The sequence below is a fragment of the Rhinichthys klamathensis genome, unplaced genomic scaffold (assembly GCF_029890125.1).
Source record: "Rhinichthys klamathensis goyatoka isolate OS25496 unplaced genomic scaffold, OSU_Roscu_1.1 h1tg000444l_1, whole genome shotgun sequence".
Lineage (NCBI taxonomy): Eukaryota > Metazoa > Chordata > Actinopteri > Cypriniformes > Leuciscidae > Rhinichthys > Rhinichthys klamathensis.
The window spans coordinates 665001-685000 of NW_026606939.1; the positions used below are offsets into that span (position 1 = coordinate 665001).

General features: G+C 37.8%; 1 protein-coding gene across 1 annotated transcript in view; it reads right to left on the minus strand.

Moving 5' to 3' along the window:
- Positions 1-20000, minus strand: part of gli2b (GLI family zinc finger 2b) — a 45455-nt gene that overhangs the window by 13873 nt on the left and 11582 nt on the right. Inside the window, exons 2-7 of the mRNA XM_056236299.1 lie at positions 16504-16697; positions 13675-13848; positions 9337-9538; positions 8788-8974; positions 7448-7558; positions 1987-2121 (exon numbers count right to left, since the gene is read on the minus strand). Of these exons, the coding sequence (XP_056092274.1) occupies positions 1987-2121; positions 7448-7558; positions 8788-8974; positions 9337-9538; positions 13675-13848; positions 16504-16585 (891 nt within the window). The 5' untranslated portion in view covers positions 16586-16697. The remainder of the gene's footprint in view (positions 1-1986; positions 2122-7447; positions 7559-8787; positions 8975-9336; positions 9539-13674; positions 13849-16503; positions 16698-20000) is intronic.

A 20000-nucleotide genomic window follows, 5' to 3' on the forward strand; every position in this document is an offset into this window, starting at 1 on the left:
GCATGCACGCACGCACACACACTATTCGGTTTCGCTATCTTTGTGGGGATTTTCCATAGGCGTAATGATTTTTATACTGTACAAACTGTATTTTCTATTCCCAAACCCGACTCCTAAACCTACCCATCACACACACACACACACTATAACCGACCCCTAAACCTACCCATCACACACACACACACACACACACACACTATAACCGACCCCTAAACCTACCCATCACACACACACACACACACACACACAATAACCGACCCCTAAACCTACCCATCACACACACACACACTATAACCGACTCCTACACCTACCCATCACACACACGCACACACACACACAATAACCGACCCCTAAACCTACCCATCACACACACACACACACACACACACACACACACACACACACACACACACACACACACACACACACGTACTATAACCGACACCTAAACCTACCCATCACACACACACACACACACAGACACACACACACTATAACCGACCCCTAAACCTACCCATCACACACACACACACACTAACCCGACCCCTAAACCTACCCATCACACACACACACACACACACACACACTATAACCGACACCTAAAACTACCCATCACACACACACACACACACACACACACACAGACACACACACTATAACCGACCCCTAAACCTACCCATCGCACACACACACACACACACACTATAACCGACCCCTAAACCTACCCATCACACACACACACACACACACACTATAACCGACACCTAAAACTACCCATCACAAACACACACACACACAGACACACACACACTATAACCGACCCCTAAACCTACCCATCACACAAACACACACAGACACACACACACACTATAACCGACCCCTAAACCTACCCATCACACACACACACACACACTAACCCGACCCCTAAACCTACCCATCACACACACACACTAACCCGACCCCTAAACCTACCCATCACACACGCACACACACTAACCCGACCCCTAAACCTACCCATCACACACACACACACACACACACACACACACACTAACCCGACCCCTAAACCTACCCATCTCTCACACACACACACTAACCCGACCCCTAAACCTACCCATCACACACACACACACACACACACACACACACACACACACACACACACACACACACACTAACCCGACCCCTGAACCTACCCATCTCACACACACACACACACACACACACACACACACACACACACACACACACACACACACACACTAACCCGACCCCTAAACCTACCCATCTCACACACACACACACACACACACACACACACACACACACACACACACACACACACACACACACGCACGCACACACACACACTAACCCGACCCCTAAACCTACCCATCTCACACACACACACACACACACACACACACACACACACACACACGCACGCACACACACACACTAACCCGACCCCTAAACCTACCCATCTCACACACACACACACACACACACACACACACTAACTAACCCGACCCCTATACCTACCCATCTCTCACACACACACACACACACACACACACACTAACCCGACCCCTAAACCTACCCATCACACACACACACACACACACACACACACACACACACACACACACACACACACACACACACACACACGCACACACACACACACACACACACTAACCCGACCCCTAAACCTACCCATCTCACACACACACACACACACACACACACACACACACACACACACACACACACACACTAACCCGACCCCTAAACCTACCCATCACATAAAACTTTCTGTATTTTACATTTTCAAAATATATAATTTAGTATGTTTATTAACCCATTTCCCTCGTAGGGAACCGCTGGCTGGTCCCTCAATGTAGGAGATGTCAGGTTTCACTATCCTTAATGTAATATAAACCTCTACACTCTCTCTCACACACACACACACACACACACACTTACATGCACCAGCTGTTCCTGCGTGTCGTACTCTTTGCTGCAGCGCTCCCAGTGGCAGTTGGTCTCGTACACCAGCTCCGCCTCATGCTTGCACTCGTCCAAGTCTTCCTTCAGGTCCAGTGCGCCGCCCAGGTGGTCCTGAGGAACAGCAACGTTACGGCATTAACACTCTTCAGTGGATCGGCTTGTTAGCAAGAGAAAGAAAATGGGTCTCTTTCACTATTAATTGTGTGGAAAATTCGTATTTATCAGCCTAATTCACAACTCATGCATATGCACATTCATTTGTTCTGAATCTTGTTAATGAGTGTGGAGTTAATGAGCGATCGCATGCCTAATGACAGTAATCTGCATAACACACGCCCACACATCTCCATATAAGGGCTTTCCTGTACAGCTTTTAGTCACTCTCAGAAAACATATGATGCTCTCTTTTTTAAATAATTCATATATGCGTAAAATTTCATTTTAACACATTTAAGTGTTAACTTCATGTTTTGAATCAATTTTAGAAGTAAAATGATTGATGAATCATGATTTCACTATCCAATGTTTGACGGTACATAAGACGAGAGCATGTTCTGGATGATTTTTGCCTTGTCATTGACCCTGTCACATTTTTTTTAGTTAATTATGCAACATTTAAGCAACATGTAAGACATTTTAAGCAATTGCACACACTTCTGCACATTTGCTTGACAACTTCTCAAAGACTTTCTTCTGTTGTACTATTCAGAACAACAACAGCACGAATGTGAGTGTGATGTTGTTCACTGAATATGAAGTTAATATATAGAGTAATCAACAGACAATTTTTCTTCAGCAAGAACCAATGAGGTTCATTCTCGTGTTACGCATCACGTTTGAGCTTCAGCAAGAACCAATGAGGTTCATTCTCGTGTTTCGCATCACGTTTGAGCTTCAGCAAGAACCAATGAGGTTCATTCTCATGTTACGCATCACGTTTGAGCTTCAACAAGAACCAATGAGGTTCATTCTCGTGTTACGCATCACGTTTGAGCTTCAGCAAGAACCAATGAGGTTCATTCTCGTGTTACGCATCATGTTTGAGCTTCAGCAAGAACCAATGAGGTTCATTCTCGTGTTACGCATCACGTTTGAGCTTCAGCAAGAACCAATGAGGTTCATTCTCGTGTTACGCATCACGTTTGAGCTTCAGCAAGAACCAATGAGGTTCATTCTCGTGTTACGCATCACGTTTGAGCTTCTGCAAGAACCAATGAGGTTCATTCTCGTGTTACGCATCACGTTTGAGCTTCAGCAAGAACCAATGAGGTTCATTCTCGTGTTACGCATCACGTTTGAGCTTCTGCAAGAACCAATGAGGTTCATTCTCATGTTACGCATCACGTTTGAGCTTCTGCAAGAACCAATGAGGTTCATTCTCGTGTTACGCATCACGTTTGAGCTTCAGCAAGAACCAATGAGGTTCATTCTCGTGTTACGCATCACGTTTGAGCTTCAGCAAGAACCAATGAGGTTCATTCTCGTGTTACGCATCACGTTTGAGCTTCTGCAAGAACCAATGAGGTTCATTCTCGTGTTACGCATCACGTTTGAGCTTCAGCAAGAACCAATGAGGTTCATTCTCGTGTTACGCATCACGTTTGAGCTTCAGCAAGAACCAATGAGGTTCATTCTCGTGTTACGCATCACGTTTGAGCTTCTGCAAGAACCAATGAGGTTCATTCTCATGTTACGCATCACGTTTGAGCTTCTGCAAGAACCAATGAGGTTCATTCTCGTGTTACGCATCACGTTTGAGCTTCAGCAAGAACCAATGAGGTTCATTCTCGTGTTACGCATCACGTTTGAGCTTCTGCAAGAACCAATGAGGTTCATTCTCATGTTACGCATCACGTTTGAGCTTCTGCAAGAACCAATGAGGTTCATTCTCGTGTTACGCATCACGTTTGAGCTTCAGCAAGAACCAATGAGGTTCATTCTCGTGTTACGCATCACGTTTGAGCTTCAGCAAGAACCAATGAGGTTCATTCTCGTGTTACGCATCACGTTTGAGCTTCAGCAAGAACCAATGAGGTTCATTCTCGTGTTACGCATCACGTTTGAGCTTCAGCAAGAACCAATGAGGTTCATTCTCGTGTTACGCATCACGTTTGAGCTTCAGCAAGAACCAATGAGGTTCATTCTCGTGTTACGCATCACGTTTGAGCTTCAGCAAGAACCAATGAGGTTCATTCTCGTGTTACGCATCACGTTTGAGCTTCTGCAAGAACCAATGAGGTTCATTCTCGTGTTACGCATCACGTTTGAGCTTCTGCAAGAACCAATGAGGTTCATTCTCGTGTTACGCATCACGTTTGAGCTTCAGCAAGAACCAATGAGGTTCATTCTCGTGTTACGCATCACGTTTGAGCTTCAGCAAGAACCAATGAGGTTCATTCTCGTGTTACGCATCACGTTTGAGCTTCAGCAAGAACCAATGAGGTTCATTCTCGTGTTACGCATCACGTTTGAGCTTCTGCAAGAACCAATGAGGTTCATTCTCGTGTTACGCATCACGTTTGAGCTTCAACAAGAACCAATGAGGTTCATTCTCGTGTTACGCATCACGTTTGAGCTTCAGCAAGAACCAATGAGGTTCATTCTCGTGTTACGCATCACGTTTGAGCTTCTGCAAGAACCAATGAGGTTCGTTCTCGTGTTACGCATCACGTTTGAGCTTCTGCAAGAACCAATGAGGTTCGTTCTCATGTTACGCATCACGTTTGAGCTTCAGCAAGAACCAATGAGGTTCATTCTCATGTTACGCATCACGTTTGAGCTTCAACAAGAACCAATGAGGTTCGTTCTCATGTTACGCATCACGTTTGAGCTTCAGCAAGAACCAATGAGGTTCATTCTCATGTTACGCATCACGTTTGAGCTTCTGCAAGAACCAATGAGGTTCATTCTCGTGTTACGCATCACGTTTGAGCTTCTGAAAGGGTTGTTCTCGCGCGCCAAGCAGCTTCGGTTGAGCTTTTGTTTATGTCCACTCATTAATGTTTATACGGTATGTGAATAATCATATCTCGTTCATCATTCCTCGAGTCTCTTCAGAATATTTAGACTAAACCGCTCAATTCAAATGGATTAGTTTTACAATCTCTTTATGAACTTTTTGAAGCTTATAAGTGGTAGTTGCATAGACTGTCAGTGGAGAGACAGAAATCTCTCAGATTTCATTACAAAGATCTTCATTTGTGTTCCGAAGACGAACAAAAACCTTATGGGTTTGGAACGACAAGAGGATGAGTAATTAATAAAAGAATTTTCATTTTAGGGCGAACTAACCCTTTAATACCACGACTTAAACCCAACAAAATATCAACGTCAGCTGTCGTCACTATTCCATGTCAATTTGACATTGGCATCACACCTATATTAAACCAAACATCAATGCCTTCACATCGGCCCACTGGACAGACAAACGCTCTATAACAGCACTCCCTCAACGCTGATGTATTATTTACCCGGCCAGAATGGTAGTATGAAGACGAAACATTAATTGTGCGCTTGTAGGGACACGTGTGTGGTGTTAAGAGCAATCGGACCGTGCTCTGCTGTGGGTAGCGGAGACACACACACACACACACACACACACACACACACACACACACACACACACACACACACACACACACACACACACAGCATGCTGACTGCAGCATGTTTATCTCTGCCCTGTGAGCTATCTTCATCAATTCTGCTGGCCCCAAGACGACGGCAGCCGCCTTATTCCCCATGCATCAAGAGCCAACCTGCCTCACCGCCAAGAGCAGCCGCAGATTTGTCAAAAGATGAGCAGCGCGAAGGAGAAAGAGAGAGAGAAAAAACTCTCAGGTGACAATAACGGCCGGCCAATATTTCATTAAAATGAAGTGCTCTGGCACAGTTTACACGGCGCGGCGAGTGAGCGAGCCAACGCGTGTAAAGCTCTTATCAGCTGGAGTTTTTCTCGCGCGGTGCGTGTGAAGAAGCGGGTCAGGGGACCGCGGGGCTCCCGAGGGCCTCATGGCCTGTCATTGATCAGTACAAAGCAATTCAGAGAGAAAAATCCACAGTTTTTTCAGCATAACAGGACGAACGGGCCATTCACCGTCTGTTGTTTCTTTGCGTTTTCCGTCAAGTTCTGTTCCATAACCTTGTGAGCGGCATCATAGATGATCTCAAGCCAGATATGTGGATTTCACAGAGAACGCAATCCCAGAATGCATTGCTTTGGCCTTAGAGAGGAAATCTAATATGGAGTCATGCTGATTTTAAATATATTTTATATAATGAAAAATATTGATAGAACAAAAATAGTTAGCTATAATAAATTTCATATTTATTCAAATTTCAAGTTTATATTAATATTTATTTTTTATAGCTATTTTTAAAACAGTTTTATACTAAAATACACTGTAAACAAACATCGGTTAATAATGTTAATATTATATATTAATATAATACATGTATTTTATATTAATATTCACTTATAATATAAATATATAATATATAATACAATCAAATATATTTTATAGTAATGTTAAAATGAAAATGATAGCATAAAAATAAATTATGTATAAAAGGTGCCATACAAATATAATAATAATAATATTTACATTAATACATTAATCTAATAAAATATATAATAATAATATAAAATTATATAAAAATATTATTATTATAATATTATCATTTGTATAATACGAAAGCGTATTGCATTCACTTGAGGAAAAAAATCTACTCTGTTTTTCTGAATTAACGAGATAATTATCTCAGAATTACGAGATAATTTTTCATGGAAAAAAGTTTTTGCTCTGTTTTTCTGAATTAATGACTTAATTATCTCAAAATTATGAGTAACTCATTAATTCGAAAAAACTTTTTTTCAAGAAAAATGTATCTCATAATTCTGAGATATTAACTCGTTAATTCAGAAAAACAGAGTAGATTTTTTTTCCTCAAGTGAATGCAATACGCTTCCGTATTATACAAATAATAATATTTTTATATAATTTTATATTATTATTATATATTTTATTACATTAATGTATTAATATATAAAAAAATTATTATGTATAAGGTGCCATACAATAATAATAATAATAGTAATATTTATTATATTGATTTATTTATATTAATATTAGCACACTAATATAATAAATTCAATTTTATATTAATACTAGACTATAATATAATACTTAAGTTGCAGTGATTATTTAAAATATTTATATATTATATATTAATATAATAAAATCTATTTTCTATTTTATTGTGTCAAATCTACACAATATTAGTGTGTGGACCTTCACTTGAGGACTCCAAGGCGTAGTACGTGTGTGCCGTGTGGAGCGTCTGCCTATGTAGAGAGCTTCAGATCGCTTACTAATGAGGTTACATTTCATTTAAGATGTTGACTTAGAAGTGAGCACAATAGGTCGCGGTCCCTTACCGGAGAGCACGGCGACACAGGTCGCGGCCCGTCCAACTCTGTCTTGACCTTTGACCTCTTGTGGTTCAGGGGGTTTACCGTGCTGCTGACTGCAGAGTCTCCATTTGTGTTCTAAAGAAAGAGAGAAGAAGGAAGAGAAGTGAGCATCGAGACAGTAGGCGACTGAGTGCACGTGACATGTGAACGCAGTGTTTAGCAGCGCTCTCCTCGACCCCAAGTGCTGACAGAGTCCATGTGCGGTCTGGAACTGCTGTGTGTTTCTGACAGAAGAGCAACCACAGAGAAACTGCTTCATGTGTGTGAGTGTGTGTGTGTAGCTTCAGCTTCAGCTCTAATGATAATCAGGCTCTTTTCATTCATTTTTACATAAAATGTACAGTGAAATAATTATTGATGAATTAATTACAAATTACAAGAATACTAATAGTTTATTATTATTATGGTTATAACAACACTACAATAAAATATAATAATTTCTCGAAAAATATTTGTTATTATAAAGCATCTATTTATGTTATTATTGTTTTTTGTATACCACCATAAAACATATTATGTATTATATAGTGCATATACATATTCTTTTTATGCATGTGCTATACAGATACTACAACTACTACTAATACTAAATATTATTATACATATATTATGATGAAATATAATCATAGTTTATTGTGAAATTATTAATATTTATTTTATTAATTGTATTGAACCATTTATTTATAAATTATTTTATACATTAAAAGGTGCTATACAAATAACAATAATGATAATAGTTCTATAAATAAAAGTTCTATAAATGTAAAATTATAAATAATATAACAATTGATTGTAAAAAAATTATTTTAATTATTATTAATATTATTGTATGGCACAGTTTATAGATACATTATTTGTACATGTTAAAGGTGCCTGTACAAATAATAACAATATTAATAATAAAAATTGCTATAAATAGTAGCACTAGTACTATAAATAATATTACAATAAAATATTTTTAACGTATTATTATTATTATTTGTATAGCAAAAATAAATTATGTATAAAAGGTGCAAAACCGTTTTAATAATAACAATAGCAATAATAATAATTATTATTTTTATTAATAGTAAGAATAGTACTCTAAATAATATTATAATAAAATATTCGTTTTTAATGTATTATTATTATTTGAATAGATAAATATATATATAAATGGTGCCATATAAATACAATAATATAATAATAATAATCATTTGTATAGCACTTTTTATACTTTAATATTGATAAAAAGCATTCTAATAAACTCTCTAAATCGAGACTGAGTGTCGTTGTGTCGGTGTGTCAGTGATCAGGTGTGTTACCTTGCTGTCGATGTCACTGGCGGTGTGTGTGGGCAGGGTGGACAGGCTCAGTGGGATCCTGCTGGAGAACGCGGGTGACGACGGTATGAGCGGTGGAGTGTGTCCGAACGCACTGAGGCTTCGCTGCTGGGACAACAGCTGCTGATACGCCACCGGATTAATGGAGTGTGGGAACGGGAACGAAGGGCTGGAACAGAAGAGGAAGAGATGGCCATGTGCTGTATGTGACGATGACACACTCGTCACGAGATGAGGCTGTATTAAAGCGCACGACGAAGGAGATATCTTCAGGAGACTTTTAATAGAACAATCGGAAAAAACAAGGACTATGTAAAGCGCTTTGAGTGCCGAGAAAAGCGCTATATAAATGTAAAATGTAATGAATTAAATGTGGCCTCAATCCGATCGAAATTTAATTCAGATCGAGCTCAATCGGATCGATTAAGGTGTTTACATGAAGGCTTTTCAGTCCGATGGAGCCGTCAATACGATTACTAACGGATTATTTGTTTGCATGTAACCGTAGCCACTGATAGATGAATCCAGTACCTGATTCCTCCGACAGACAGGTGTCCATACGAGCTGCTGGCGGCCGAGCTGGAGCGGGAGTTGTTGATGTAGGCCACCAGAGAGTTGGGTGATGTTCGGATCATGGTCTGCAGGTCGATGCTGGCGTCTGAGAGCGGAGAGATGGATAACGCTCGCTTTCGACTCAACCTGGGCGTCAGACGAGGGCTGGGAAACCGTGACACTGTGGAACATGCAAACACATAACATGCAATCAAACCTGTACTCTTTAAACACGTTTATTGTGCAATTTAATCAATGCAAATTATTACAAATCTGTATTTAACAAAATGTTTTTAAAGATGTGACAATGTCAGAAATGCACAAAATTTGGCACACGTGTACACCAGGGCGGTCTGAGTGCACACACCAAATTTAAGCAATTTCCACCAATAGGTGGCGCTATAACTTAAAAACTTAAAACTGTAACTGTGATGAAGTTTACCCCAAAATTTACCTCAAAAGCACACACTGCAACACCCATATGGCTTTATGCTGAAAGTTGCCAGCTGTCCCACATCTGTTTTGAACTAATGATTGCTGCTAATTGCAATATTTGTGATGCTCCAATGCTTATAAAGATTCTGTACACTCGGGTACTTTGAGTTAATTGGGACTAAACGGCTTATAGCCAAGGAAAATGGTCTGTAGTTTTGATGCATGCATCTGAGAGCGGAGAGATGGACAGTGTAAAATTCTGTAATTTTTAGTAAAATTAACGTTACTTTCTAAATAAATGTTTATTGCGCAATTCATCAATGCTATTTTTTCTTTTTTTATAATTATAATATTTTTTTTATCCATCAGGAAATCCATAATTCTGAATAGCATAGAAACTGTCCAGTCATTTCAGCAGATCCTCCCAGCATGACACCAGCAAAACACCAGTTCAAGTGATCAATACTTCAGTTTGATTCTCTTTCTCTCACTCAGGAGAATCTCAGAGTGTCATTTCCAGTTTCGTTCACTGCTGAGCTATTTTAGGAACCTCACAAGCGTGTGTGTGTGTGTGTGAGTGTGAGTGTGGAGTACGACTGCATGATCGATGCTCTCACACACCCTCTGCGACACACGGCTCCGCAGGATAGAGCCGAACCCCATCAATAAGTGCTCAAGATTGATTCCTGGCCGTGGAAAACAGAATATACTGTACTTGGATAACGTGACTTCACTGGGAAACCGGATTCACTCCAGTATTACAAAGATAGTGAAGAAGTCACAACAAACTTTATGCAAAAAATATTTAAAATATCATATAACATTATATTTAGATTTTATATTAAAAAGAATTCGTATAAAAATATTTAAAATATTACTTTAAATAAAATATAATTTTAAAGAAATAACTTTTTCAAAATAATAAAAAATACTTAAATATATAAATATATATAAAAATATATAAATATAATACTTATAATATAATTTTAAAATAAAATATTTTATTTTATTTTAAAATAGTGTTTCTACAGCTACTTATGTGTTGGTAATACTGTATGTAAAAAAAAAAAAAATACAAAGAAGAAAAATCAATTCAAAGTATTCTGAAAATTAGTTTAAAGTGTTTATTGTGTTAAAGGCTGAATAGGAGTAGTGAAAAAAATAAACCGGTCAGGTAAAAACTGTCTTAATCGTCCCCATCTCAAACTCAGCGTGACCTCATTTTGATTTGATTTGGGATAATTAATCCTTCCCAATAAATTACCGTAATTACCCAGATAACAATCAAACGATTGCAGACTTGACTTTGTTTAATGTGGGTAATTTACAGAACCGATTCTGGCTCAAAAAGAAATGTGTGTGAATAATAAGTGTATGTTTGTGTGTCAATGGCTCATGATTGTCTTGGTAACATCAACAGGGATTCAAAAGACTTTCATTTAATATGTCTGCGCCAATAAACCGGATGCTTTATCATTAATGTAGTGATAACTTGTGTAGAGAATGTTTCAGACTAAAGACGCTCTGAGCAGTTTGCTGTTTCAGTGGAGAGTTCCTGAGACAACTGCAGCTAACTCAACAGGTGCTAAGCATTAGACCCTGTGTGTGTGTGTGTGTGTGTGTGTGTGTGTGTGTGTGTGTGTGCGCGCGCGTGTGTGTGTATCCAGAGACTCTGGCAACCGGACGTCCATAATGATTTCATCACGAGCAGTGCCAACACAAGCAGGATTACACAAATCATTTATTTGTGTGTGAGTGTGTGTGTGTGTGTGTGTGTGGACTTGTTCCCTACAGACCACAGCGCTAATAAATAATCCCTCAGCTTTGTTGCAGTGAGGGTCATTACTCTTAGCATGAGCTAATGGTTTGCTGTCATGTTCAGGCGTTCGTTGGAGCTCCTAACACATCTTTAGTGCTAAGAGCCGCCTCAGGACCCAAATCCAGAGAGAACTGATGCTAAACATACAGTACAAAAGACAAAGAAAAACAAACCTAAAACTTACAACGTCAATGTCTTACAGGAATCTTTTGGAGCTACTGATCTATGACTGAAAGCAGACGTTGGGCCTGTGTACGTCTGCAGAACGCGTTCTGTGGTGGAATTTGCATGGTCTTAATGGCCTTACAAAGATGCCATGATCTTACGCTTTCACCTCAGCGGAAAAAAAAACTATTAACATGATCTCGCCACCCCTCAGAGGACAGAGCTTAACATGATGTCATAAAATGATGTTTTGATGCCATGCACTGTTTGTGTTTGCATGTAGCTAAATTCATATGAACAAATATGACTTATTGGATGTGACAATGTCAGAACTTCACAAAATTTGGTACACATGTACACCAGGACAATCTGAGATGACACACCAAATTTCAGCAATTTCCACCAATAGGTGGCGCTATAACAAAAAAAAATGTACTACAAAAACAAGTCTACACGCAACATCCATATGACTTTATGCTGAATGTTGGCAATTGTGGTAATTTTCTCTACATTTCCAATATGTTTGGAGTTAATGATTGCTACTAACTGCAACATTTTTGATTGTTACAGTAACTCTGGCTGGTCCATTGTTTATAGAGTTACAGTACCACTGGGTACTTTGGGTTAATCGTGACTAAACGGCATATAGCCAAAGAAAATGTGTTTTTAAACTCTGAAGTTTCTTTACAACTTTCTAACTGGCTTTGCTTGACTTATCATATCTCTCATTCTCTTTCTATCTGTCTTTGTAACTGACTCATGCTGTTTCCCGTCAAAGCGTGGGACACGCTCCACTGTCAGCATCCAAACACATCTGCGTAAAAGCTGTCGGGAAGCATCAGCGGCTCCGGACGGGACACAGATCAAAGCCAGATGGAGTTAGCCCAGCTAAATGAGCTATTCATTCATGTTGCTTTAGCAAAGCCCGAGATCTGTGCGCACACACACACCCGATACGCCATGCTAAAGAGGGAGAGCGAACAGACAGTGTTTGTTTTTCAACTCTGATTGTTTGAAGGAGACGCAAGAGCAAATGTTTGCTCTATAGAGAGGAAGAGGCCTACTGTATATCACCATGTGTTTGTTTGAAATAACACCTCGTCTCTCTCTGGACTATTACTCACACAAGTCTCGTCATGGTATTTTTCCTCTGACTGATTCGGAGAACAGCAAATGGGTTAAATACAGATGAGAAAGTCAAATAAACGCTACATAATCCATCTGTAAATAATGTGATGCTTCAGTTACTCTGATTCAGATCCACAGAAATTCCAAAAGCAATAAATCAATATTAATGATATAGCTTGACAAATGTTCTTTTCAAAACCCGGTGTAAAGTGATGAGTTCAGTCCACACACACTGAACATGAAACTGCTGCATGACACGGCATAATAACATACATTCAAAACATATCTGATGTTTAATGTATAGATAATGAGGAGCCAGGTTTTGGACCAATGAGATGTTACAGTGGGCGGAGCGAGGCAATCAACTAAATGCCCTGTTGCTCATCACTTGGTTAGTTAAGGCGTAAAACACTTTTTATCTTGATGACCTATCATGGACTTTAATAGCTAATTTTACTAAACAAGCAGATATGGATCATTTGGATCGCTCTATTGTCCTAACTTAGGAAGCTCTGGATGACAGAATGGAGAACGAACATAAACATCACCAGTGTGAAGCTTCCCGCCAGTGTTTAGAGAGGCGGCTGCGAGCGGATGCTGAACATGAGGGAGTTTATTTATTTTACTGTCTGCTGGTGTAAGAATCGAAGAGAAATGGGTGTTTATAAAGTCCTTTGAAGCCACACATAAGTATTACCCTGGATCTAAATGTGAAACAAATATTATGTTTAAATTCTTAACACAGTTAAACAGATATGACTGTAACTCACCGTCGACCGGGGTGAAGTATTCGGGCAGATGAGCCGCCCCGGCTCCCTGCATCAGTAACTCTCCGTACGGGTTCCTGTGGCCCGTCATCAGGTGGTAATAGTCGGCTGGGGTGGCGCCGGGGGGCGGAGGGGGCAGACCGAACAACCCTCGTTCCTTCAGGTGCTCATGAGCCACTGCCAGAGAGAAGACACAGTTATATATAAGAGTCATATATTCACGGAAACAGGATTTTACTGAAAAATATCTTCATGATTATCACAACTATGAGCTCATTAGCATACGACCAGCCCACATTTGTATTACATCATGATGATGAAAAAAAAATAAAACAGTGTGAATTATATGTTGAATTCGCTTTTATTTTTATATTTTCAGTTTTAATTTGACAGTTTTTGTAATTTTGCATGTTTTTTGCCATTTTTATTAGTTTTTGTTTGTAAAAAATATTTATTTTTTGCTTTTTAGGCAAGGCAAGTTTATTTATATAGCACATTTCATACACAAGGGCAATTCAAAGTGCTTTACATAGAAGAAATTAAAATAATCAAAACAAGTAAGAATAATTAAAACAGTTTAGAATAAAAAATCAAATAAAGTAGTACTGGTCCACCCCTATCTGAGATGGAAGAGATTGAGTCGGTTTACGGTAAAAGGGATTTCAAAAAACAGTCTTTGTTAAAGCATTATAAGCCATTAACAGAGCCAATCAGCTACAAGGTGAATCACAACACTACAAACTTTGATTTAAAGCAAAAAAAAGGTTTTAAAAATCAGACAAAAATACAAAGATAAAGACTTAACAGCTTTAGTGAGGGATACAACTACAATCCCATGAAGCATTGCGAACAGCATAATCAAATTAAAAACAATGGAGAAATATACAAATACTCAATGTTGAAAATGTTGATTTTTTTTATGTTTATTGCAAAATATGCAATATATATATATATTTTGAGAGCATACAGGTTTGTGGGCTTGAACCAAATACCATCGATTAACAACCTCACAGCTCCCAGTAAAGCTGGTTTACAAGTTTCCCTATGGAGAAAATGAATGGACTTTTTATTTCCGGAGCCCGACTGTTGCACTCTATAACAATACTGACGTATCGTGGTTAGCCAATCAGAACAGAATTAAATTTGCATATAAATATATGTAAATATATACGGTGGAAAATGAAGATGCAATAAACCTTAACTAACATTATAAGTAAAGCTTTACTAGCTCAAGGGATCTACAGTAAGAAGAGGGTTGACATCTGCACGTAGTAAACTTCTTTTAAAAGTGAGAGTGAGTTTTACATGTTTAATGCTAAAGAATAGATCAGGACAGAAATATGGTGTGGAAACGCAGACGTGAATGCTGGTATAACTGTATTATGATTAAACAGACAACAAAACCATTCCTCATTAAAACATGACAAAAAAAAACAAAAATATATGTATCTGTCTCTCCTTTATTATAGAAATAAATCTCTGCCAAAGAACACAATCAAAAAGTGTCTTGGATTCTATTCCAAAGGCTTTAATGTCTATATATTCCAACTTGAAAAATAAATACGGCCTTAAAACACGAGCCAACACTAACGTCAGGCCTGTGTTTGAGCGCTGAGGTCTGTGTGTGCTGGGCTGAAACTGGTCCGACGTGTCTGGAAACCATTCAAGGCCACATGTACCCATCCACACTCGCTTCGGCTCAAATAGCCCCATTTCTCTTTCTCGCCGCTCTTTTATGCCTTTATCGCTGTTGGGATCTCCTGCGTGCTGCTTATTTAAGTTTAAAGGTGCAAACACATTACTGCTGACAGACTGTGAACCGTGATTTATATGTCACTCGATCGGCTCGCCGCGACCTGTAATTGTAATTCAGCTCTGAAGAAAGAGGTCTGTCGTCGGGTTCGGCCCAGCATCGGGGAATTCTGCCTTGTCGTTTTTCTCGTGTTAATTTCCAGAACGTCCCCCGAAGGGCAAATCGCAGGATGGGGAAAGTTTCACATGTTTGACAATTTGCATGTGGCCAAAACCCAAACACACACACACATACCTCAGACATGATTGTGAGCGGCATTCAAAACGGTAATAATTAAAAGTGAAGTTTTGAAATGCTGAATTGAGGATCTAATAACGCAGATCTGTTTCAGACTAACTACACCAAACCTGCCATTGCTGAGTGTTAGTGTTGATCAGCAGCCAGAATTGGGGAGTAACTAACTAAAATTATTATATAAATTATTAAAAACGAGATAATGTACAGTCAGGCGGTCATTATCGCAAAATAAACCCTCTTGGGCTTCGTGTTGCACTGTATAGATTTATTTTGTGATACTATTCAAAATTTTGGGGTTGTTTTTGAAAAAAGTCTGTTCTGCTCAAAGAGGAATGCGTTTATTTGATCAAAAAAAAAGGGAAAATGTAATATATTTTTTTTAATTTAAAATATCTGCTTTCTATGTGAATATATTGTAAAATGTAATTTTATTCCTGTGATCAAAGCTGAATTTTCAGCATCATTACTCCAGTCTTCAGTGTCACATGATCCTTCAGAAATCACTCTAATATGAGGATTTGATGCTCTGATTATTATCTGATTTTTATCGGTTTTTAAGGATGAATAGAAAAAAAGTTCAAAAGAACGGTATTTATTTGAAATAGTAACATTATAAACATCTTTACTGTCACTTTTGATCATTTTAATACAATAATTAATTTCTCAACTGACCCCAAACCTGTCAATCGCAAATAAAGAAATTAAAATTCCACTGTTTACTCATGCATTTAAATGTAAGTTAAAGTTTGAGTGCATGTGTTTGTGTTTGGGTCGCCCCTCACCGTCAGCAGGGCTCAGTCCTCGGGCCGCTGAGATCATGGACAGGGTGGGACTGGCGTGTGCCGAGCGCAGGTAATGCTCCATGTGTGGAGACACGTATGAGTGCGGAGGGAGGAAGGACTCGCCGGCGCCCCCTGGAGACAGTCGGATCAGGGAGATGTCGGAGATCACCGGGCTGCCCGCTAACCCTGGAGGCCTGGGGAGAGAAACACTGCTTTTAAACAGAACATTAACAGCAAAGACAATCACAGATAATCACTGTTTCTCTGCACCTTTCCTCAAATGATGGTCAAAACAAACTCCTCTTTTCTTTGCGATTTTTCTGATACAGTATTGTGATTATGATTTAAAATGCGATTTAAAAAATTTCAGGTTTGCTGTGCTTGTTTGTAGGGCTGCACAATTTGGTCAACATTTTGTGATTATCTATCAATATAATAAAATAATACTAATACTAATAAATACTATTATTATTACTGTAATAGTTTCATTGTATAGTATGTGTATGTAAATGTAACTGTGTAGTATAGTGTATTCTATAGTATAAAATCATATAAAAATGACTAAAAACAAGAAATATTACAGTGAAAATGTATATTTAAGAAAAATAATGTAAAATTTAATAATATACATTTACATTACTTACAACTGTGCAATTACAATACTATTATTTATGATATTGTTGTTATTATTACTAAATAAACAAAAATTACAAAAAACTAAAGAAATATTACAAGAAATATTTCACAGTAAAATAAAAAAAATTTATTTTAGAAAAAAAATAGAATAACAAAATATGTTTTACATTACAATTGTAAAATCACAGTACTAATTATTACTAAATAAAAATATAAAATCACTAATTAAAACTAAAATAAGAAATACTACTAAATGTAATAAATTTTTACTGTAAAATAAACTAAAAAATGTTACATTACAATTGTAAAATTACAATACTAATATTTATGTTATTGTTTTTTTTTATTACTTAATAAACATAGAAAAATTCCTAAAAACAAAATAAGAAACATAACTAGAAATATTTCGCAGTAAAAGAAAGAGTATTTAAGAAAGATAACAGAATAATAATTTTGTCAAATTAACTCTAAAATACTAATATTTAAGGTTTATTTTCTTCATCAAAACATCAATTATTTTTTAACCCTTAAAGCTCCTCTTCTGTTGATACGCACTTCTCATTACAAGTTTGGGACGATGGTTGGCACATGTTGTGCTTTCAAACGCACGTATAGTTTCCAATAGTCACATCACGACTGGTTTTATTCGGATTAACGGCACAGCCCGAGTTGGCAAACATTCGCTGGAGAACCATGAACCTTCAAGATCAAGAGCGGCTCTCGCTCTTTAAAACGGGTTTGTTTGTCCCTGTCAGCAGTCTGAAAACATTTTCGACACACTGATCAAATGACTCAATGTTTGACACGAGTCCCTTGTTCATGGGTTTCATAGTTATGAAAGTTTGCCATAACTAATATTCGTGAGGTTTGGCGCTGGGCGCAGAGAGGCATTAGAGCGTGAGCTCGTCTGAGGTGTGATGGGAACAACGCCAAACTCTCTAACACAAACCAGACCGCTCTCAATCTACGGCTGCCCTTTCATTTCCCCTCGTTTCCATCCCTCCATCAAGGAAACGTCTGCGCTGTAGTTAAGGATCATTTCTCTTGTTTTATTCGGCAGCCACATTTCTCTCGAGACTTTCTGATGATTCCCAGACGGGACAATATGAGTTTTGTTGAAAAGTCCCACCCAATTTCGACCTCATGCACTGTAAAATATATATATATTTTGTTTAAACTTAAAAAAAGTAAGTGTTTAAAAGTGTACATTTTTAAGTTTAGTCAACTTGAAATATGAAGTTGTACTGTGAATTTTTTTATACAGAGTGCCTCAGGATGACAATGACATAAAAAAAAAATCTGATCATAGAGTTTGTTTATATGTATATACAGGTGAAACTCGAAAAATTAGAATATCGTGCAAAAGTTCATTCAGTAATTCAACTTAAAATGTAAAACTAATATATTATATAGACTCATTACATGCAAAGTGAGATATTTGCCTTTATTTGTGATAATTTTGATGATTATGGCTTACAGCTTATGAAAACCCCAAAGTCAAAATTAGAATATTGTGAAAACGTTTTCATAGCTATAAGCCATAATCATCAAAATTATCACAAATAAAGGCTTGAAATATCTCAATTTACATGTAATGAGTCTATATAATATATTAGTTTCATATTTTAAGTTGAATTACTGAAATAAATTAACTTTTGCACGATATTCTAATTTTTCGAGTTTCACCTGTATATAAGTTTAACTTTTTTTTTTTTTTTTACTTTTAACATTTTTCTCCTAAAAGCAGCAAACAGACACAGATACGTCATGGTCAATACTTGTCACTGTACACTGTGATAAATTAGTGTTGAACTTAAAAAGTAAGTTACCTGGTTGTTCATTGAAATTTTGAGTTAATACAATGAAAGACATTGATTTAATAAATGGAAACTCACATTTTTAAGTTATCTGATCCACATTAATTATCTAAGTTGATTTGACAAAAGAAAAAAAGTTGCGATAACAAATCATGAAAACATTTTATTTTACAGTGTATACTGTTGCAAAATGAATTTCAGATCAGAAATGTTCATTTTGAGATTTCGGACGTTTGATTTAAGACTTTTGCACTTATTCTCTATTTAATCTCATTGGTGTCTATAGGAGAAACTAAAGAGGTATTTGTATTTTTAAACCTAATTAAATCGCTCCATCTGGCAATATCTGATTAGCAAATTACTGATGTTTTCCACCCAGTTTTAATGACTGGAAAATAAACACAGAAATGATGGTTTTAATAGTTTCTCCATGATGCAACAGAGCAAACGAAGTGTTTCGACTACAGTAAGATCCTCTCTTTTAAATATTGTGAGGCTAGTAAAAGTTGTTCTCAAGATAAGGCTGAAAAAACAAAAAGCACGAGCATGTATTTCAGACACATGCATACTTAATAACGGCCTCTCTCTTTGGAGATCAGATGGACTGTATCTAAAACATTCTCAGTTTCAAACAAAAAGAGAGCACACAGCCCGGGCGGCACGTAAATAAGTAATGTAATATTCAAATTTAAAATGCTTAGCCTGTGGAGTGATTCTCATGTTCATAGCCTAGTCCGCACCAGGGGATTGTGGGACGGCAAGCTGCCTCTTTCACACCTTTACCCTCCTAAAGAGACAGACGCTCTCCGAGTCGGGGCTCAAGGCTCCCAGAATGCACCGGGGTAACGCCCGTGATGGACGATCGAGCCAGAATCCAGTAAATCTCAGCGGCCAAACGCTGCGGGATCCAACGGGACACTCAAAGTCCCTGGCTGAACCCGAAATCAGTCACTCGATCGTGATCAGGAGGGAATCTGATCACTAATATGTAATAATAAAAGAGAATAAAAAAGTTCATGATAATAAAAACTTCCCACAAAAACA